Genomic DNA, 24,306 nt, shown 5'->3' with positions numbered 1-24,306 from the left:
CTTTAATCCGTGCGCTCCAGTGTGCCTTGGACCTGGTCTCTGAAGTCTCTCCTGTATCTAGATGTTGTCTGTTATTTCTGAAGAGCACAACATCCAAAAATCTAATCATTAAATTTGACATATGTGGTGCTATTTTTAATTCATGAACCACATTGAGCAAGATTATCAGCAGCCCTGCAGCCAGTAAACATTGTAAACATCTTCCCGTGCAATGTTGAAGAGCTCACAGGTTGGTTGTTGGACCATATGGCAAAAAACTGCCTGAGAAATACATGAATGTCAGACCTGAGGAAAGTGCTCCATTATTCAAGCTGAAATTGCATTGCTCACCTTGATGCCTTTCCCTCTCCGGGCTCAAGGTAGCTGCTGAGTTGTCGCTCCTGATGGCCTCTTAAATGCCTCACTGTCAGGACCGGCCTCTTTAATGAACACTGCTGCGCCTGCTGCTCTTCCACTGGTCACAGGTGTATTGCTTTCCAAGGCCGGGCGCCCCTTTTGTTTATTTATTGCTCGTGGGCCTGTGTATACCCAACGGTCCCCTCAGTGTCCAGATGTCAACATGCAACAGGGGAGAGGGACACCAGATTTGATCATGATATGATTCTTTTTCCGAGTTTGTCTCCAGGAACAAAACAAGACGGTGCTAACTCCTCCCGTTTGTTTACTTGGTCTCGTGTGGAGGAATTGTTATTCTGTGGAGGCAACGGGGCTTATCAAAACAGCTGGTTTGGCAAGACCTTTTGGGAGGCCGGCCCCTCAGTCTGTAATCTTTTCTGATTTTACACGTCAGGCTCATTCATTCATTAGCAGGCCGGTGTCCACTGGTGTTTCTCCCTGGCTGCTAAATTAGGCTCCCTCCTAAGATGATGCATTATGCCTCCTACTCGGGGAGGAGGAGGAGGAGGGAGGGAGGGGATGCAGACCGGGAAGAACAAAAGAGAGTTGTTTTAAAATGTTGCCAGTGGAGTGCCTGAGGTAGGAAGGCTTCATGGCGGTGGTGGCACAATGCCTTCTTCTGGGACGGCGACTGCTACCAAGAGCGTGACAGCACTGCAAAGCCCACCGGGAGTTATTTATTGTGGCACGCAGCACTTTAGCGCGTCTGTGATTTTCTTTTTAGGAGCTAGAATAATGTGGGTGTAGGGAAGATCAGCATCTTAATTGCCAGTACTTCATTTTTTTGCCAATCCACCAGCAGCTCATGTGCAGCATGTTGTATGTACAGTGCGCTGCGTAAACAGACACAAATGCTTGCCTTTTTATTTTCCAGTCTTTTTTCCTCTCCTCTGTCTCACCAGTGTGACTGCCAAGAAGACTCCTCTGCTCTGTTGTACAATTTAGACTGTGATTGAGCTTTCACATCCACTTTCACTCTCCCAGTAAGTCTGCACCGCTTATAGCCTCGGCGAGCATTCACAGCCACGACGCCGAGGCAGAGAAGTGAACAGCAAAACTGGAAATACTCAGAAATGTCGGTATTATGTCGGTGTATACTCTGATGGATCCTGATTTTAGAGATGAGTAAATCTCTAGGCTGAAAAATGGGTATGTCACAGTGCTCGGCTATATATCTGTCAGCAATTAAAAGGTTGCATTGACTTTTTTTGCAAGTTTGCCCCATTAGTCACCTTGCTCAATATGTGAGCACAGAAGCAGCATCTAAATCATCCCTTCAGGTCTCTGCCTGGTGCTCAGTCTAACACTTGATGTTAAATAACCTCGGCTGACTAGTCCTTTTTTATGGGAGAAAATGAGAACTTGTTACAGCTCTAAAAGTTGGAATGTTAGCTAATTATAATGACATGCATCCAGACCTGCGAGGCTTATTAAGGCGTTTTTTTTTTTTTTATATTGGTGAAATAAACATGAAAAATCAGCAGAAAATAACTTTTAAAGGGAGATCTTTCATCCAGTGAAACTTCAAGTGTTTACTCAGGAAATGAGCAAAGTAAGGCAGACAGTTTTTAGAGCTGTAATGAACCTCATTAATGATGAGGTATTCATTCCAGATGTTAGGAATCCATAAGTCACAGAATGAAAAATGATTCGCTATCATACTGGATGATGTGGGCTGACCCGCTGAGACTCATGAAAAAAGGAAAGAGAAAGGATGTGTCCCCAACAGAGGGCATTACAATAGGACTTTAATATTTAAGGGATCCTGTGGAGTTTGCTTGTAAACAAACAGTTTACATGAATGTGTATCACGCCACCCGCATCCATGCATGCATGCATGAATTTATGTTTGTCAATGTGCTTGCAGAACACAAGATACAAACAAAACACCTGAGATCTGCTCAGCAAAGCATTGCTCAATAGCACCTCCAGTGGTCAAAAACTCCACACGGTACCTTTAACTAATTCACATTGCAAACAATATACTGTTTAAGGGAGCACATAGCCGGGCACCAGGCCCCACAGAAGTTTGATTGGACGTCAGAGCCGGGAGGTGGGATTTCAGGATAACTTCCTCACATCCATTACAACAATGTTTTTTTTCTCCAGCCATGTACAGTAGTTGTGTTCGGGCCAAAATTATATGGAACTAAATATCTTTTGTGTCTAAAAACTCTGCCATTTTACCAAAGTTTAAATGTGCTAAATGCAAGATTGGTAACATTTCTATTGCCTCCGCACGGCTCTCAACATGGCGACAGATGAACCGTCGGCTCGCAGCTAACGGTGCTAACAGTGCAAACAACGACAGAGCTGTGACTGCCGTAAAGCGGTGCAGAGAGGCAACTGTGAGCTAGCCAGTGCAGCACGCTCACATGCACTAACATGCACTAGAAGCATGCAGCCTAGCGATGTCAACAAAGCACAGAGAAGCTGTGACTACAACACACACTTGTGAGCAACTTCATTCTCTGCTCAGGTAGACTTTACTCCTCTATATCTTTTCATAGTAAATATGCCATATTAATGCTCTGAATATCGTATAGAGCACCATTCATCTTTCATATTTTGTACAGAAACAAATGAGAAACATTAAGGCTGTCGCAATAACCGCAATATTGCAATACCGCGCTATTGGCAACCCAACCTGCAGGGGATGGCAAGCAACTGATATGTTCACATTTTTTTCTTTTTTAAATTCTTTGTAATGGTAACGCAGCGTATTTACACTATGCTACAAATGCAACAGCGTGACAAGGCGCTGAGCGTCTATTCTGCGCTGAACGCTGCACGTTTGGGTTTTTTTCTGGTCGTCGAGAGTTGAAAAATGTTCAACTTTGGGTAAAACTTCCCTTCTGTGTTCTGCATTTAACAATAAACAAGTATTGAATTTGCTGTCTTTGTCCTTTAAATAGCAGCAATATATACCTGATAATAGCCTAACAATAAAGCTACACTAAAAATTAAATAATTTGAAAACAAAAATGGCAATAATTATCAGCGCAGGGGAAATTCCTTCACCGCGACAGCCCTAAGAAACATGCATGAAAAGAAACAGTTCATGGTTTCTTGGCCTCTTTTGTTTCTGGTTGATAAAAATGAAGTTGATCTACACATCAGGGGTGTTAAATCTTATCTGCTTCTAAAGGGAGGCACGACAGAAACAGTTAGTCGGTACAGTAATACTAATGTACCATGCTCATTAGCAGTACTGGTCCACCTCCTTATGTACTGTGTGTCCATGTTGTTAGATCAGCTTGTTCCTCCTTATGTCTCTGTATAATATGTGGTCATGATTTTTCAATGGTCCACTTGCTCAAAGAGCCTCTTAATGTTTAAAATGCATCATATTTTGAAGCATCTGAATGCTCTGAAGTATTGTATAGTGATTTTTTTTTTCCATACTGAGTGGTGGATGTGTATAGTTATCCAGCACTCATCACCACGAGTATGATGGATGACAGCTGCTGCTCGGCTGCTGTGTCTCATTTGCCCAGAAAATGTACTTCACTTTGTCAGCTGACGGTGATAAAGCTTGTCGAGATCTCTTTTTTCCTGGTGTTCATGGTGGCAGCGGGGCTGACCCACTGACCTGCATGAGCAGCGACACCGTGAACGGATGAAATGCAAAGGCCCGATTCATGTTAAACGTATAGGAGGAGGAGGAGGAGGAGGAGGATTGTGATTTTTCTGCTCCTCTTCCACAGTGTGAGCGTCGTTTTGGAAACACGGCTTTGTTCTCAGCAGTTAGACGAGGGGTCTCCTCAGAGTACAGAGTGTCCTCTGGGCTTTTGTCTCTCGCTGAGATAATGTGGGGCTCATTAGCTGTCTGGCAGGAACAAATAATAGCCTGGGTGAAATGTTGCAGGGTTTAATTAACAACAATGCTGTCATACACTACATATTAATATCAAAATTCATTCCTGCTGAGAAATAGATTTTTACGCTGTCGATCAGGACCGGAGTGAACATCTGAACACATAACGTATGCTGTGTGACTTTAGAGTTTACACCTCTACAACTGTGTGAATCACCAGATCATTTCACTGTATGGTCATTTTAATAAGGTTACAAACATTTATATTTCTTTATTGTTTTTTATTATTATTATTTTTATATATTAAGATGATTATTTATATATTAAACATTAAGTTAATTATTTAGGTTATCTACTGGTGACTTCAAATGGGGTCCATATGAATGCCCCCCTCATGTCGGATTCACGACCTCGTAAGTGGAAAGTTTCTGAAAGCTCACGACTTGTGACGTTTTTGTTGACATTATCAGAAATGCCGGAGGCCATGGAAGTAAATTTTTCAGTGCATAATAAGTTAATATATTGTAATTTTAGTCGTATATTGTTTTTCTTCATAATTTTAAAATAAGTCTGAGGAAAATATTGATGTATAGATATATCTTTTTCCTCTGTCATTATGCCTTTGCATTTCCTGCATTATGTTACCCACTTGCTAGCTCGCTAAATTGTTAGCCTCTGCGGCTTCTAGACGCCGACAGTAACGTTAATAATGCCGTTGCTTAGCAGCGGTGTTCTTCACAACTTGTACACCACATATATCGTGTACACGACTTCCCATGTTGTAAACACGAGCTCACGAGTTTCATTTGAAGACACCATACCTCAGCTGTGATGGTAAAAGATCACATCTGACCTTATGTTTTTGGAAAAAGACAAGATATCTATGATAAAGGAAATGTAGATCTTATGTCATCAAAGGTCCATCCTACATCCATCCCATTAGACAAATACAATAAATCTCTTGGTAATTGATAAAACAACTCTAATCGTTGCAAAAACAACTAAATTAGCCTCTAAGTAAATCATCAATAAGTGTCTTCAGTTTTCAACACCTGACCTAAACTGGACGCAAACAGGTTGTTAATGGAAGTGACACTGGCTAATAGTCGAGGAGGGGCATTTAATGTTCTTATTACACGACTGTGTTGAATACTCGATTCTGATTGGTCAATCACGGACAGACCGTTGCTATGGGCGCAGCTCTGATGTCAGACTCTGGAGGACAGTTTTTGTGTCAAAATATTGATTTTTTATGTAAGTAGCCTTGTAATAACCAGGATAAAGGATTCTTTCACAACAATGACCGACTTGCTGTACATTATCTCTTACATACTAGAGCTGACCCAAATGCTTCAAAGCTTTGACCGCTGCCATGGTAATCGACCTCCAAATCAATATTCGAATGATTCATTTTTTGTTTTATATATATATATATATATATATATATATATAAGTATGCAATAATAATGTATAAATCCCCAAATAGCCCATGAAATGAGTAATCCCACCACAACATTATTCATATTCAACATTAATTATTATTAGTTATTCTCAGATGAATATTGCTGTTTGTTGTGTGTAGAGGTGCGTGTGCGTAATGCGGCAGCCCTAGTTTATACTTAAACCAAAGCGACCTTTTGACCCCACATGACACAGAGAAAACCTGCTCATTCAAAAAAATAATCCCATTGGCAGCTCCCTCTCTTCATGTACTACTCCAAACCAGCAGCAGAAATACTGAAAAACATTAATTTGCTCCTTCAAAGTGCTTAATTTGTCTTTCATTAGCAGCTACGTTTCATAATAAGTGAGAAACTGAGTCGAATAATGATGCTCCTGAGTTTTTTTTAAATAGCATGAAGCAATGCTAAGCTGTAAAGACAAACCAAGACCACTGGGAGCATAATGTGTTGTGTTCTCCCATTGGGTCTTCAAAGTATTTTTCAGTGTTATTAAAAAGGAGGGCAGAGCAGCTCTGACATGCAACCCACACAGGGGCCATGGCAACAGACCAAGAGCTTCTCATCAGCACCAATAGTCCCAGTGCGATTGCCCAGTGTGATAGCCCAATGTCTCTGCATAGGACCATCACTCCCTCTTTTATTGTGTCTTCAAAGCAGACGCTTGGTGTAAACAATGTTAGAACAATTATGAGCCTGTATATCTCTCAGAAGCTCTGTTAGGAATTGTTCTAACGGTCTACCTTGATACAGGCATCGCTGGCTTGTTCTGTATGTTATAAGGCACAGATGAAGTAGTGGCGGGGATATCAGCTGTGTTATGATAAAAGAAAGAGGTGCTGGCGCTCTTGTTGTAGCGACTCTGACTTTGATCATCTCATGGATGTCTGCAGAAGCTGCTGTTATTGGTATTTGTAGCAGGAATGGTATCTTGGCATTTTTTGCAGCAAGCTGAATGTAGCCTGGCTTTTATTGCTTTCCACGCATTAGTTCTGTTTTTTTTAAGCATAACTTGGTGCCAGGGTCTGAAATTCACTTTTTTTCACTGCCTGCCTTTGTAGCAGGCAAATATTTTTTTGTCTGACACTCAGAAATTTCATCTACCATTTTTGAAATCTCTGCACTAAATGAAGGAATAATATTTTAGATCTGATGTCATTCAATGTTTGATATATTTTACACAAAAATCATTATATGCATGGTAAATCACAGTGTTGGAGCTTCTGGGGGAGTGAGGGTACTGTACACAGTACTGTACTTTGTTATTGTCATCTGTAGTGGTTATTTGCATAAAAACACAATTCAATTGATTTTTATTTAAATATTTGCTTTTATTTAAAAAAAATCTTGGCATTAATAGTTTTAATTATATTATTATAAGATACTTGGAGATAGTGTTAGGAAGTTAAACAGCTTATAATTCCCTCTCTAATATCTATTTTATGTTGCTGTGAAAACATCTCCTTCAAACAGGTGGATTTATTGTATTCTATTTATTCAAGTTTCTCGCCAAAAACTTAATTTTACGAGGTTACATTTGAACACATCCATCGTGATAAAGTTAGAATTTACCTTCGCCCAATACTCATTTTTACTTAACAGAGCTTGAACATACCACAGTGTAACTCAATGTGTAACTCAATGGCACCTCCGTTAACATTAGCAGCTCCGTTATTTAGCCAAGCAGGACTACTGCTGCTGTTAACATTACTAACTCATTTCAACACAGATCTGTTGTTCACAGTGTAGCATCATCAGAGAAAAAATGTCTCTCCGCCGTGGCTCCGTCCCCAAACAAACTGAAACATGATACAGCGTCATTGTGCATGCGTAACTGTCGGAGAGCATCAATAGAGAGGAATCAGTAGTCACAGAGGCATGAGATGCCAAGGAATCAGACAACGAGAAACCCTTGTGTTTCCCCTGTCCGCCAAAGTGGCGTATGGCCTGATGATTTTACAACTGTCAACAGTTTACTGGCATTTGGCATGTGCTAATTTCAGACCCTGATTGGCCCAGATAAATGCACTACACACACTGCTGATCAATGGCAAAGCGACTATCTACTGTCATCTGTTGGTAAATTGTGAATTTAAATGTGTCACATCCCCAATATTGAGTGAGCAAATGGAAAGCATTTTTGCCATTCTGAAACACAAGAAGTTCACTGACTTTTAACAAAATGCTACTTTTTTTTTTTTTGCTTTAGTGGCTTAAAAACTTTCTGGTTGCCGTTAATGCCGTTCATCTGGCCAAATTATTGCCTCGCGTCTAAATGATCCAAAATTGCAGCCTTACAGCTCTCACAAGCTGTTTCTTAAATGCCACTTAGCTGCTGGATCCCAGACTGTGCTCTTGTTGATTTATTAGGAGGTGGAATGGCTGAAAAACCAGCAGAGCGACAAGGAGACGTATCCACTAGAGGTCATTCACCTTGTGACGGTCTGCCTCGCACTTCAGAAGCTCGCAGTCTGTTTCAGATTGTGAGATAACAACAAGCAACAGGATTCATTCGGCAGCTCTTGACAAGCAGCAGATTGTTCTTTGGCGCGGCGCACAGCGGTGACACAAAGGGAAGATGCAACTTGGAACAATACAATGACAGGGAGAGGAATAAAGAAATGGCAAAACACAGTCAAAGCCCGGGCCTTTGTGTCGTTTACCTTCAATTCATTTTGTACTACTTTGCACTGTTGATATTGTGGAAGCCGTTTCTATCTCATGTCGTCTTGTGGTATTTGAGGGACATCATTTGTCATGTCCTAAAATGGTGGTTTAACTCCATCTTTAAAGGCCTTGTGAAGTCCCTCTGTTCTCTCTTACAGTTGGCAGGTAAAGATAAAAAAATATATATATATATATACTCTTGGCTTTTTTGGAGGCCCTTTTTTCTCCATGTTATTGAGGTGAAGAAGAAAGCCACTATTTCCTCTTTATCTGGGGTTTGGCTAAAACTTGTTAAGTTGGACAGATCTCTGGCGGTGAACAAAATGTTGAAAGCAGATCAAACGCTGGTTAAATGCATGTTAGCAACATTTCATTTTCAGCCCAGGGTCGATGTCACATTTGCTTGAGAGCACATAACTTTGTGTCTTGAAAAGTTATAACTGCAAAAAAAAAGATAAAAAGAAAGGAAAATATTTACTTTTTAAGCACAAAGTCTGGGGAAACATCAAATTCCCCGAGCTGTTGTATAAAGGAAATACAGCCCTTTGTTGTTTTCACTTTGATTTTTATTGAGATCATAGAAACAAACACATCGAACAACAATATGTCCCAGTCCGTGAGTTTGCTTCACAATAGTGTGTTGACCAAAAGTACTGAATAGCTCCCAAAGTTCCCCCTGCTCTCCTCCCTCCTGAACGCAGCTCTATTATGGGCACAGTAGCACGTATCAAGGTGATTTATTGCCACAGAGAGCTCAAGTTGTTTAAAATGACTGGTGTGATTAGTCATATATGCTTCAGAGCTGAAAAAGGAGGGGTGCACAGTGCTCCTGTAAATTAACAGCAGCTGCAGACTGTAGTCGACCACGGCGAGGTGGTCAAACGTGGTAAGCGGCAGAGTCGCCGGGGGACACGGAGGGAAAGTGGGTCATTACATCCCTTTCAGGTATGAGTAGGTTGACAGAAGAGGAAGGTAGGCTACGTTAAAGATTCAGAGGCTCCATGATGAATTGATTTCAGCAATGGAAATAAAACAGGAGAAGTGTGATCGTCTGTGAGTTCTGCCAAAACTCCACTTGAGTTACTGCACAAATATGCTCCGTATATTCCCACAGCCTCCGATATCTCCACGCTCCATTATTCCTGACAGAAAGGTGCTCCTGCAACAACCTTTTTATTTGGTATACTGTTAGTACTATTTCCTCTTTCCTACACTTTTTTTTAGCCTCTAAGGAGATCTACAGAAAAAAACACTTTTACATTGAAACTCTGAGTAGAGCCAAGCAATGATTTCCAGTGTGTTTGTGGTATTTATCTGAGGCTCTTTAAAGGGGCAGTTCAACATTATTGGGAAATATGTCTATACCAGACTTTCACCCAGGAGACCGGTGTTCGTACCCCGTGTGAAACCAGAAGTCAACATTGATTTATTTGTCACTTAACTTCCGTACTTAAGTTACGCCACACCTCAGTTATTTTAACCCAAACCACGATCTTTTCCTAAACCTAACTAAGCATTTTTTGTTGCCTAAACCCAACCGAGTTCTTTCCTGTGCAGATGGAAGCTTAGTTTGAAAAGACTAGAGCGGAAATTGATAAATGCGTCATGTGCTGCTGGACATTCGTAGGAAAACGCACAAAAAATGAGGAATAACTTCTCATGAGATATCATACAAATCGTTGTATTTTAACCCAAACCATGATCTTTTCCTAAACCTAACTAAATAGTTTTGTTGCATAAACCTAACCGAGTTGTTTCCTGTGCAGATGGACGCTTATTTTGAAAAGACTAGAGTGGAAATTGACTTGTGCGTCAAGTGCTGCTGGACATTCGTAGGAAAACGCACAAAAAATGAGGAATAACTTCACAAGATATCATACGAACCGTTGTATGAGGATACGTTGATCAGGAATGTAAAGACAAAAATGTGTGATTTTAGAGGGATTTACTTGGGTCATGTTTAGAAGATAACCCATAAGAAACAAACTCTTGCGAGACTCGCTGCCTGGCGACCAGTCCTAACCTTAACCAGTCGAGGTCAATGCCTAAGCTGAACTATTGAACTCTGATTTTAGATTTCTATTTATATGTGAGTTAAACAAACAAGATATAATGTGAGCTTTACAAATGATAGTTATATTTTCGAACTTTGGTGAGAACTAGGCTAGCTGCTTCCAGTCTTTATGCTAAGTGTCTGCTAGTTTCACATTAACCACACAAACATGAGAGTGGTATCGATCTTCTTTTCAAACTGTCGGGAAGAAAGCAAATAGGTGTATTTCCCAAAAGGTTGTGCTGTTCCTTTAAAATCTTGGGAGAACTGACTCTCTAAATAACCTGCTGTACTTCTGTAAAAAACTCAAATGGAAGAGTTCATAAATCTCACAGTGATTCTTCACCAAACCGACGGCCATCTGCGCTACCCGACACTTATTTGATACCAATCTGATTAAGGGCAGAAGACTCAAAGCCATTACCTTGTGAAGCTCAAGCATTTTCACCTCCACTATGTCTATACAAACAGCTTTTTTTGAGGGGTTATTGATAGACTGACAGTAATATGGTTTTCCAGTCTGCCACACATTAAGGGGATAAATCCACTCTCGGATACTCTTACGTTGTTGAGTGTCATCAGTTTGTGATGTTTAATGCACTTCAAGAGTGTTTTTTTGTGATGAAATGTCATAATTCCCTTTTTGGTAAATGCACTTTAACACTTGGCTGCATTACATTCTGACCTATTGAGTTTTCTCTCAGCGTGGAGTTCTTCTTCTACAGTGGATTTGTGTGATTATTGAACATCAATGCAGAAACGGTGGGCTTAAAAAGAAGCTTTTGCTATTTGCTCCTGTAAGACTGACTCCAAAATCTGACCTTTATCACTGATGTTTTAGGTGTTTAAACTCCACCGTAGAAAATATCTGAGAGTGGCATTGACTTGTTTATGTGTTTTGCGAGTTATCTGCTAAAATGAAAAAAAATACACTATAACGACAGAATTGGCTTAGTAGGGAGGTACATACGAGGTACATTGCCAGCAGCTGTTTGTTTTAACAGTGTTAATGTGCTTTAGGAAGATGGCTCCATTAAGCTTTCACAACTTGACACGTTCTAGCTTATTCTTTTGAAAGGCTAATGACCTTAGCATTTTCCTCAACTGGCCTTTGGCGTTGGCAGCTGTAAAACATTTTAACATCAAATTGATGCTTAAAGTAATTGCTTGGGTGAATTCCCAAAAGCACTTTAACCCCCACGCCAGCCTAGTTTTAGTTTTCCATTTAATGCTACATACACCACATACTCAGATTGTGATTTTTGCATGACTTCCAAAAACATTAAGATACCACAGAAACGCAAGAAGCTCAAGTATGCAACAACATCAGAACATTCAGCAACATCAAAATAAGTTTCCACTATTTTTTATGCCAGAGTAAATATTCAAGGTTCAATGGATCTTTCATTGGTGTTTGTTGGTGCTATTGATAGAACTTCCTGCAGATAAAAAGAGGGCACAGTTTCTTAATTGCTTGCATGAAGCTATTTAGCTCCACATATAACTAAACCACAGAAAAGAGTGGTGCTAATTACAATGCAGAAATGTTTCAGCGCTTTACAAATGTTTATATTTAGAGCCAGAGTCTGACTTTGCGTCCTCTCATTACACACTGACTGGGCCCATGCATATACAGCTTCCAGACGAAAAAGTTGAGACTACATGCTTTGGCTTTATATATTTGGAGGATTTCTCTGAATTTGCATCCAAAATAAAAAGCTTGGCGTGGTTGCTGATCTGAATGTTCAAAAATAAAAAGAATGTTTTAAAAACAAATTGGACGGAGAATTACATGAAATAAACACTTGTTCTAGTCTTAAAACTCCCAGCGCAGGTTTTCACTGTGACATTCAACTAAAAGGTATAGCTGCTCTGTCACCGGCAGTTGGTTTCAGTTGGACTTTCTGTTGCTAATAGCAACCATGATTGACACAGTTCCACCAAAGAACGTATATTGATAAGAAGTGAAAGTCAATTGTTCGTTCCATTGTAACATCAGCGCCCAGCAGCAAAGCTACGCTTCCTCTATTTTGGACTGAAAGTGACAACCAGTAAAACATCTGACGTATCGTCCCTAACCTTAACCAAGTGAGTACTGAAACATAACCAACCATCATACTTTAGTTGCTATGATATTGTATTGCTAGAATGGATAATGGAGAGAAAACAATTGGAATATGTTGTCAATAAACATTTTGCAGGTACGTTATGTTTATTAACATAGTTATTAAATCCCTTTTTGCAATTAAAGATTATGATTTAACATGATAATAAAAACAGTTGGTGTGCTATTATGTAGTAAGCTTGTGTAGTATGTTAAAAGGGGTGAATTTCAATTAAAGAAACAGTATGTAACATTTAAAAGGGATCTATTGGTAGAAATGTTAAGTTGTATAATCACCTGAAAATAAGAATCGTTGTGTTTTCGTTAGCTTAGAATGAACCATTTACTGTATATCTACATATGGAGAGGGTCCTCTTCACAGAGTTCGCCATGTTGCTATAGTAGCCCAGAATGACCAAACCAAATACTTGCCACCGTGGTTCTCCTACACGTTTGGCACACGCAACCTCACCGCTAGATGGCGCCAGATCCTACACACTGCACCTTTAAAGGGGAGAATGTAGGTCTATAACTGTTGTAGAGGAGAGCTGCAAATGTGTAGTACACCTGTAAGTTTAAAGAATTAAAAAATTAAACAGAATTACATTTGTGTATTGTAAAAAACAGTAGACGCGATAAACTGAAGCTTCAGCCAACAACTTATCCGTCTGTAGAAAGTCGTTATGTTGCTCTCTACTAAATTGCCTTTTTTTATTTGTGTTTTTTACACAGAATTGGTTGTGTAATCATTTACAGACTGAAATCATTGTTAATAAACATGTATGTAAATGTACTCACTGACAAGGAGTGTCATCATAAAAATGGGTGATGTACAGCCACAGAGTGCATTTCCACAGTTTGCAACATGTTACATCGTGTTGTATTCTGCTCTCTGTCAGCTCGTCTTCAGTGAGATTGATGTTGTAGCCTACACTGCCAGTGGGCTCATTTTACCAACTAAGTTGATGACGCATTAGTGACTGACCAGTATTTTCTAAATTGAATTCTCCGAGCTGGCGCCTGTCCAGAACCGGCTGCCTGTATTCGGGAGGCATCGGCAAACGGCAGCCTGCATGTGTCTGGCAGCCGGAGAGCATTCCTACTTCATTTATCCAAATTCTCCAGGCCTTGGGAGCTGACAGGCTTGGTAATCAGTGTCCACAAGCATAATCCCCATGGTCTCGAGACACCACACAATCAGATAGCTCTCTCGCTCTCTCTTTCTTTCTCTTTCTCTCTTCAGATTTTATATTTAAAAATCTGTTAAAATCACCTTGCAAGAGAAAAACACATCCACAAATATGCACACAGTGTCTGACAGTGAATATAGAGAACATGTGTTCATACAGTATGTGTGAAGGCCATCTGCATCACTGCTCCTGGGTGGGAAATCTATACCAGCTGTAATTATTCCCCTTGTGGATCCTCATTTTCAAGTAATATCTCCATAGGAACCTGCTCCTCCTCTTGCCTCAGCTTAATGTGTTCCCTGGATTTCTCCTCCAAGGTTTGTTTTCATTACCTGTAATTTTCTGGTGAAACTTCATAGTGTGTGTGTGTGTGTGTGTCTCTTTAATTGTCATTATTCTAGGGGAGGCTTAATTATTCTAGCAGTAACTGTGTTCGCTTCTTTATTTGTAAAAAGGTTACACCTCTGCAGTGGCAATTTCCAATGTGCCCAACAGAGATGTTCCATTTTTACTCCAGAGAAAATGAGAAACTCTAATAAAAAACAAAAGAACATTGCCAAGCAGAGTGCGACCCGAGTACTTGGGAGACATTAGTTGTTCCCATGTGATTGCCCATGTGAAGAGACTTGAGCTCTGAAAATAAGTCTGGTGCGGGCTGGTTGACGACAAGGAGCCAGCAGTGGAGACATAAGGGAAACAGAAAGAAAGCTTCTTCTGCAGCAACAAAAGCTGAGGTGATCAACTGACTCTGCTTTTTCATGCCCAGTTGATTTGAGTTGGAGCTCTCCAATGGAAAAAAAGAAAAAAGAAAAAAAGAGTCAGATGGTTTCTTTTATACCTGGGAGAAAAACCTCATCACAGAGATGTTTTTTTCCAATCTTTGGTTCTGTGATTCTTTTATACTTGACACTAGAGAGCTAGATTTCACTGCAAATACTGGCCAATAATAACACTTCACACGTGTAAATCCTGGACAGTAAGGCACAGATAAAAGCTGTATAAATGACAATAAAACAAACCTTTTACTGTCTGAAGTCTTCACCAGTTTGACATTACACAAACAACAATGCTACTCCTGGCACGCTACAACAGAGAGGATCTAGAAAAGACATCAAACTCTGTGTGACTCAGCCAACAGCACGACTATCTGCAGTTTCATTGTCAGTGCGACTCAGGAATCTCCTTAAAAAACACTTTAGGAGATGGCAGCTTCTTCCGATCAAATATGGCCAAGTGTTCCATTCGCTGCCTATTTAAAGCAGCTCTCGAGGACAGTTGAAGACACAGTCAGGGATCCTTTAATTAAACACTTTTACGTTTTAGCCGATATTAAATAAATAAATAAATATGCCTATGAAATAATTAAATATGGACAGATATGAAATAAATCCTGAAATAAATAAATGAGGCATTATGAAATAAAAATTCCCTGAAATAAATATATAAATAAATGTGGCATTTATTTATATATTTATTGCCTCATTTATTTATTCCACGGTTTACTTGTTTATTTATTCATTTAATATTGGCTAAAACAGCATTCCATAATTATGCAGATAGAAAAACATAATTTGGGGCACATTACATTCCTTACAAAATGTACTTTCTTTTGCAAATGAGTTATAAAAATGTATAAATAAATAAAAAAAAAAAATAATAATATATATACATATATTTATTAGTAATTATTAGTATATATTGGGCTCAAAGAGGGCGCAGACAAACAACCTACTTTGTTGTTTCAGTATGAGGATTTCTTTGTCTATAATATATGCTTGAGGATGTATTTGAAATATACTTTATCATACTGTAGATAAATATAATACGTGGCTTATTTTTGACAAGTTTTGTCAAACAGAATTTGAAGTCACAAGTCTCTCTGTGTTTTAAAACCAGTGAAGACTTTGAAGAGGACTAAAACCAAAAGGACACGATGTTCTCCAGTGTGACTGTCTAAGCTGCTGCCCACCTCCATCCATCACAGAGCTGCCTATGGCTCCCAGGAGGCCCAGCACCGTGCACCGTGCAGCCCCCGCACCACTACCCCTCCACCCCCTACACCTTCAACCCTCCCACACTCCTGCCTCCACCGCCATCACCACCTCGCCGTGAGTGACAGGCATCCAGTTCCGCCTGACTGGAGCCTCTATCTCGTAACCCTCAAGGACAACTAAGAGGACATATTGTCATCAAGTCATCTCTCTCATTCCCACGGCTGCCTCCTCCATAGATGCACATATGCACACGCTCTCTCTCTCCCCCCACACACACACACACACAGTACCAACTGCGACCCACTCACCTGTAACAACATCTACGTGACCTTTGCTTAATGTCCTCAGGTGCCACACCACAACCCGTTCGCACAAACAACCCTGACTGCGCCTGCCGCTTCTCATTCACTGCCTCCGCTGTGAGTCTGTGTTTGAAACCATCTAGGTGGAGGTTGTTAAGAACCACTTCAGACAGAAACCTTGAACAGAGGAAATAAACAAAGCATCGTCTGTGAAGGCTTCCACACAGATCGCCGCACGGTCCTGAGCTCGAATGTTTTCCTCGCTGTGGAGATCTGAAATCTTTATCTGGTACTGTACAACAGTCTGAGGCGTCTTGTGATGTGAGAGAAGGACCAGCTGTTCCAGAGGGATATCGGACAAGGCTGTTTTTCAGATAAATAACAAGGCTCGGTTCGCAGTAATGTTTCTTGGCAGACAATGTGCATTTCGGTGCGGTGCCAGATTGCTTGCTATGTAACCTTTAAGCGTTCAAATACATAAAATAACAATAACATCCAAAGACGTCATTGTATTGTTGTTGCTGCTTTGCCGTCTCATACAGTAAACCAGCAGTTATAAACAAGCGCTCTTATTCCTGCGAGTTGTTTTTTGCACTTTGACGTGCTCTCAGAAGTTTGGTGGGACAGCGGGGAGTGGAGGCTGAACTTCAGATTAGAGTCGGTTGCTTATAGCCGCAGTAGGAAACTTCACATATTGACAGGAAACTCTTTCGAATTTCGAGAATCCCAGAAATCATGAAATGTGATTTCAGAGAGCTCTGCAGTCTTTCAAAGTATGACCAGATTAACTCCGACAGTTTCTTCTAAAAATGTGTTTTTATTTTTAGAAGACAAGTGAAGAGTAGAGATGTTATACTTGAGGATAGTTTTATGAAGAAAGATGTGGAGTAAATATAACTAATGAGTCCTAATCAGGTATAGGTTTAAGTGAATGTCGTTAAAGCTCCAACGATCAGTATTTTCATATTAGCAGTAAAAAAAAAATGCCTCTCTCGACTCTGCAGTTCCCCTCAGCTCTACAGAGCGTTTTAGCATCTTTCAGCTCATTGTTTTGGTTTTACAGCCTCCAACTTTACTTTCAAATTATGCTAGCTTTCCAACATCATCAACCCTATCTTTACGTGACGCCATTTCTGTAGTTATTTTAACCCAAATCACAATCTTTTCCTAAACCTAACCACGTTGTTTCCTGTGAAGATGGAAGTTTATTTTGACTGTATGCATGTAACAGGCGGAAATTGAGACGTGTAGCTGGACATTCATAGGAGAACGCAGGGAAAAAAAGAGGAATAAAGATATCATACGAGCCATTGTATACAGGATACATTAATCTATATAACCATCTTCTGTAAATGGTCAATTATTAGACTAAAGTGTCTCTGATTGAGCTGGTAAGTGGACTTTGAGTAAAGATCTTCAAATCAAACTACATGCTGGATGCATTTTCAAATAAAAATCTTGCCTACTGCAGTTTTAATGTCACGGCGGTTTCAAGAGTTTCAGATGTATTAAAAGTCTTTGTGACCAAAGTAGTTACACAGCGGCCTTTAAGAGTCTTGGTACCGAGAGTGTAACATAAATTGGAGCCTCTCTTATGTGCTGGCCTTTTATCTGCCTGTTCAGTGTCATATGGGAACCTAATTAACTTTCACACTATATTTTTTTAAAGGTTTTAGTTGACAGTGTGTGTGTGAACTGCTATTTATAAATGGTACAAGATGAGTAAATTATGACTAGTCCTCTTTAAATCTCCCGTCGCATACTTTCAAACATATAAACGTGAATGTAAATAACGAGAGTGAGCAGAAAAACAAATTATAGCGATCATCGTCATTATACAGTGAGGCAAAAATATTGTGTTGTGTTCTAAAAAATCTTCCTCTTATTGCAGCATAAATCTCACTCCAAGTTTCCCAATGTACTGAAGCACCTACAGACGTAGGCAAAGTTGTTGGTAACGTTCCGTTAAAGAGAGAAAAACCCACAATGGTCACTGAAATAACTTGAAACTGACAAAAGTAATAATAAATAAAAATTTACTGAAAATGAACTAATGAAAATCAGATATTGATTTTGAATTGTGGTTCAACAGAATCATTTTAAAAAACAAACTAATGAAACTGGCCAGGACAAAAATGATGGTACCCCTAGAAAAGATGTAAAATAATGTGACCATAGGGACATATTAAACTAAGGTGTGTCCTGTAATTAGCATCACAGGTATCTTCAAACTTGTAATCAGTCAGTCTGCCTATTTAAAGGGTGAAAAGTAGTCACTGTGCTGTTTGGTATCATGGTGTGTACCACACTGAACATGGACCACAGAACGCTAAGGAGAGAGTTGTCTCAGGAGATCAGAAAGAACATTATAGACAAGCATGTTAACGGTAAAGGCTATAAGACCATCTCCAAGCAGCTTGACGTTCCTGTGACTACAGCTGCACATATTATTCAGAAGTTTAAGGTCCATGGGACTGTAGCCTACCTCCCTGGACGTGGCCGCAAGAGGAAAATTGATGACATATTGAAGAAACGGATAATACGAATGGTAACCAAAGAGCCCAGAACAACTTCCAAAGAGATTAGAGGTGAACTCCAAGGTCAAGGTACATCAGTGTCAGATCGCACCATCCGTCACTGTTTGAGCCAAAGTGGACTTAATGGAAGACAACCGAGGAGGACACCAAATCATAAAAAAGCGAGACTGGAATTTTCCAAAATGCATATTGACAAGCCACAAAGCTTCTGGGAGAATGTCCTTTGGACAGATGAGACAAAACTGGAGCTTTTTGGCAAGTCACATCAGCTCTATGTTCACAGACGCAAAAATGAAGCATCCAAAGAAAAGAACACTGTACCTAATGTGAAACATGGAGGAGGCTCGGTTATGTTATGGGGCTGCTTTGCTGCATCTGGCACAGGGTGTCTTGAATCTGTGCAGGGTGCAATTAAATCTCAAGACTATCAAGGCATTCTGGAGCGAAATGTGCTGCCCAGTGTCAGAAAGCTTGGTCTCAGTCGCAGGTCATGGGTCCTCAAACAGGATAAAGACCCAAAACACAGCTAAAAACACCCAAGAATGGCTAAGAACAAAACATTGGACTATTCTGAAGTGGCCTTCTATGAGCCCTGATCTAAATCCTATTGAACATCTGTGGAAGGAGCTGAAACATGCAGTCTGGAGAAGGCACCCTTCAAACCTGAGACAGCTGGAGCAGTTTGCTCACGAGGAGTGGGCCAACATACCTGTCGACAGGTGCAGAAGTCTCATTGAGAGTTACAGAAATCACTTGATTGCAGTGATTGCCTCAAAAGGTTGTGCAACAAAATATTAAGTTAAGGGTACCATCATTTTTGTCTAGGCCAGTTTCATTAGTTTGTTTTTTTAAATGATTCTGCTGAACCATAATTCAAAAACAATATCTGATTTTCATTAGTTAATTTTCAGTGAATTTTTATTTATTATTACTTTTGTCAGTTTCAAGTTATTTCAGTGACCATTGTGGGTTTTTCTCTCTTTAACGGAACGTTACCAACAACTTTGCCTACGTCTGTATAAGTATCAAAAGAGGCCATTCATTTCTATTTTCAGAATGCCAATTATGGTGCACAGCAGCAGCTTTGGATATTGAACCAGTTGAAGTCAAACTGTTGTAATACATTATTATCTATTTCAACCTGGTGCAGTGGGGAGATTCTCACCGTTGGATTTTCATCAAAAGTGATAGCCTGCTGAAAATGTAATTCACTGTTTTAGTATAAATCAATAAGCCTCCAGAATCTATTCCCCCATTCCAGCTTTATGTTAATATAAAAGAAATGCTCAAATAGAACTTTAATTCACCACACAGACTTTCAGACTGTTTAATAGCCCCAATTTTATCCATAACTGCTCAATTGACACTTAAATTTCAAGCCCATCTTAATTTGGCTTCTCCTGACGATTTTAAGTTCTACTTCTCTTCGGAGCCAAGGCTACTGTGACCCACGTTAATGGAGATTTATAGGCGAGTACCATTCTAACAGTGATCTTCTATTAAGAATTATATCCCATTTGATAATTATTACTCTCTCCCACCAGACAAAAAAAAGAATTGCTGTATGAGATGTATTTAAATGCGCAAAGCAGACTCAAAACATGTTAAACACTGATCACGTGAAAGAAGTGAAAACTAATTTGGTTTCGGAGCGTTAGAGGACGCTCAGATGTTTCTGACGAGGGATATAAATCCTGATGGACTCCCATCCGAGCGTATTCATTAATCATGCGTCTCATTGGCGAGCCTCTGATTTGCCACTGAGACAGATGAAGATGAACTCAGCAATATATTTCTCATCATAACACAACCCTCACATAAATATTAATAGCATATTTTCAGCTGGTGGGCATGAATCATTTTTCAGACAGGGAATTTTAAGAACCATCCATGCGTGTCCAAGAACAGTACATAAGCAGCGCGGTTGTGATAAACAACACTGCTTTAAGGCAACAGTGAGGAGAGAAGGCTTTCACTGTACCAGAGACTCACAAGGTCTTTATTTTACTCACTTCAGGCTCCTTCTATCAATACATTTTATTATTCAATGTTACAGCTTGTCAACACAAATATTTTAATTGCACACAAGTGATTGTTAGCACCGATGTTAGTTTAACAATAGATGTTGTATTTGAGATTCCAGATACCCTGTCAATACTGTTGTTGCTGTGATGTTTCAGATGGAGGTTGTTGGTGTAACTGGCTAATATGGAGAGTTAAAGGAAGTATCCAGCCTTTCATACTTCAACATTATTGATAATCAATATTTGAGATGATTATTTGTAATGTTAAACTGTCAGTAGGCAGTATATATTTTTGGCATCATTGGGCAAAACTTATTTTAAAGCCTAACCATGATACCATAGTTTTGGTGCCTAAACATAACTGTGACCATTTCACGGAAACGACGTGGCGTTAAATGACACGTGGAATGTCCTGAAATGTCATGCTATTTATACGCCTTTCCATGAGATCGGGGTGGAAATAGACAACTGTTTGCTAAAGTGTTCTCCAGGAAAAATTTATAAAGTGATAGTATGTCGATACGTTTGCTGCCCCCAAGTGGTCAAAAAATATATGAATGCAAGTTTAACATATTATTTCTTTATAGCAAGTATTTGAAACTCCTAGGACCAATTTTCTTATCCTATTTTATGTCAGTCAGACTGAATTGCCATTTCATTTCGCTTCATTGTGTTCATTCTTTGTGTTACTGCAGGTTTATGACCACCAGTACAAAGCGGTGTTGGATGGCGTGGAGAGAGACGGTCTACTGGAGATTGACCCAGGTCAGCGAATTGAGATCTTCAGAATGGGAAACGGCAGCGAGGAGGTACTTGAGGTGCACGACTTCAAAAATGTAAGTAAAAGGTTAAACAAGGCCATGTAAGCTATTCGTCTTTTTGCTGAAAAACTCTTCTTTTCAGCGCCAGCGAAGATTATGATGTTCACATCCTGCCCTTTTCAAAGAGGCGGTTGACAACATTTATCCTTTGTGGAAATCATATTTTCTTGAACAATATTTTCTCCTCAGTGAAAAACAGGTGTGACAAACCTCTGAAACATCTGAGAAACAAAATAATGGAAATTACTCTCAGCGAGGTGTACACGGGGATCAGAAATGCATTTTAAAAAATACCTAAATCAGTAACTGCACTCCTTGAGATTGTGTGTGTTTGAGTGTGCACACACACACACACACACACACACACACAAACACACAGCACTAAAAGACCGTTTTCTTCCTGCTAATTTTATACAGTAACTTCTTGGCACTACAGAGACAAACACCATTAAAAAGCCCATCTCTATTTGTTTCTCACACCTTTTTCAACTGCAATTTTGTCTCCAGCAGACCTCATTAACTTACCTTTCATTCCTAAATCCTTTCTGGAGTGTGCAGGAGGTTACACATGCTGCAGCTCGGAGAAGGGAGCGTGCTGTTTGACTGGTTAACGAATGCTCTTATTCTCACACCATTATTCACAATGAAATGTTAACAGAATGCTACTCATTCCAAACACACACCTACGTTGAGTTGTTATTGTTTTGTTACAATGATCTTTTGTGAATCTAAAAATGGCTCCATATGATGGAAACCCAGCACAGCGCCGGAAAACTTTAACCTCTGCAATCAATCTCTCTATTTCTTTGGCTCTCCCTCGCCAAGCACCAGTGTGTGTGTGTGTGTGTGTGTCCCACTTACCAACACACACATGCATAAACACATGTGCCTGTTGCTTGTTCCACTTCCTGTTAGTGAAGCACAGCCCCCGAGGAGATTTGTTTGATTCAGTGCTCCTCCACGGAAGACTATGAAACAAGCGAGTGAGCAGAGTAATTCAAACCTTAGTGATTTTTTTTTTTTTAAGGGAAGGAAACCTACACAAAAACAATAGGTTGTACTAAGTGGTAGCTTGTGTGCTGATGTTAGAGTAGATGTTTTTTAATACAGAAAAAGGGGCTGTTGCATGTTGTTACACAGACCAAAGCCACCTCTAAAAACAGTCTCCATCAAGCCCGAGGGCTGCGTGAGGAATGGAAAATGAGGGGATTATGCCACCAGGTCCGTGGACCACCGGCGAAATCCACTCACTATTGTTTACGACCAATACTACACTCGCTTTAACAGGAGAGAAAGAGAAAAAATGGAGAAAGAGACATCCTTAGAGAGTTGCCAGGGTCATTTTTACATTAAAATAAGCTCATAATAAATATCCTTGACAAGTGAACAAAAGCACATTTAGGAAAATTGGCCTGAAACTTGTTCTGAAAGTTTAGTTCAATAAAATGACAAACTGCTTTGGTGTTACAGCACCAATTAGAGTATACATTTAACTGTACATGAAAGGAAAGCTATGATACAATCCATAGACTGTATATTATAAGAAGTGGACGATGTCACCGTGACGTCACCCCATTGGTTTGTGGACTATGGTTTTGATTCCTGAAGTCCGCCATGTTGGTTATTTGCAACCAATAGTGACATAAGAGGGCGGAGCTCAGCAAAACCGAATGCTGAATAAGACATTTTTAGGCGACCAAACCGTTAATATTAACTTTCATGAACTGAAAACACACTGTGAATGATTTAAGTTGTAAGACGAAGGCTCGGACAACTCCAAGACTGGACAACGGCGTGGTAGCAGGCTGTCAATCACAAGGTAGCCCTGCACTAAAGCATCCCCTGCTTTATGGTCTATTTGACTCTAAATGGGACCATAATTTACTAAATGAACATCATGCTGTATTGAAGAAGACTTGAAACTAGTGATTGAGACCATAAACTCATGTTTACAATGTTTACTGAGGTAATAAATCAAGAGAGAAGTAGGCTCATTTTCTCATTGACTTCTATACAATCAGACTTCTTTCTGCAACCAGAGGAGTCGCCCCCTGCTGGCTGTTAGAAAGAATGCAAGTTTAAGGCTTCAGCAGAGTTGAAGGAACCAAAATGTTGACATTTTGGGTTGAGGTTTGGTTTAGGTTTAGTCGTAGTAAGATAGGAAATATTTTGCTAAAAGGTTTTTTTCAGTTTGTACATGAAGGGTATGGTCGCCTTTTTCAGACTTGAGTACAAAATTCCGGTGGAGGGCGCCAAAGTCGAAATGTTTCCTCCTCTACGCAAAACTATGATCATGCCATTACTGAAGAAATGGACTCTATGCCAGTGGCGTAGGCAGAAATCACCGTGTGGGTGGGCACAAAGAAAATCAGATGGGCCTAGCCCGTCCAAGACCAATCATATGCTACTTAATAGGTTCTAAAATGCATATATTAACTATATTAATTACAACTATACATGCCTGAATGACCCGCAGTTTAATCATACAAGACTTATACAACATCATCAGAGGTAATGTTACAGGCACCAACAAGACGAACATTAACAGCATGACATAGCCTGGCACGGCGGCCACATTAACAGCAACGCAACGCCTGGCATGGCGGCCATATATTCACACACACAGCATCATTAAACAAGCATATGGACAGGAGATACACCGGTGTTGTGTTGAGTACTGTTTCCCGTCTATATGTGTTTCCCTAACCAACCTTTACCCTAACCCTAACCACCTATCATTTTAACAGGAGGGAAACACTATTTAAAGGGGTAACAGACTTCAACATAACACTATAGTACCAACATGCCGAGTAACGTTAAAAATTACATTTTAACATAGCCTGGCACGGCGGCCACATAAACCATATGCACGCACACACACACACAGCATGCACACACACACACAGCATGAAATCCAATTATACACCCAACAAAAACTACA

At 39.9% G+C, this 24,306-nt stretch overlaps 1 protein-coding gene across 1 annotated transcript in view; it reads left to right on the top strand.

Moving 5' to 3' along the window:
* tnmd (tenomodulin) overlaps positions 1-24,306 on the top strand; it is a 60,180-nt gene that overhangs the window by 12,592 nt on the left and 23,282 nt on the right. Inside the window, exon 3 of the mRNA XM_037779213.1 lies at positions 21,240-21,380. Coding sequence (XP_037635141.1) covers positions 21,240-21,380 — 141 coding nt within the window. The remainder of the gene's footprint in view (positions 1-21,239; positions 21,381-24,306) is intronic.

Source organism: Sebastes umbrosus, chromosome 9 (genome assembly GCF_015220745.1).
Source record: "Sebastes umbrosus isolate fSebUmb1 chromosome 9, fSebUmb1.pri, whole genome shotgun sequence".
In the NCBI taxonomy this organism is placed as follows: domain Eukaryota; kingdom Metazoa; phylum Chordata; class Actinopteri; order Perciformes; family Sebastidae; genus Sebastes; species Sebastes umbrosus.
This window is presented reverse-complemented; position numbering and strand designations above follow the sequence as displayed.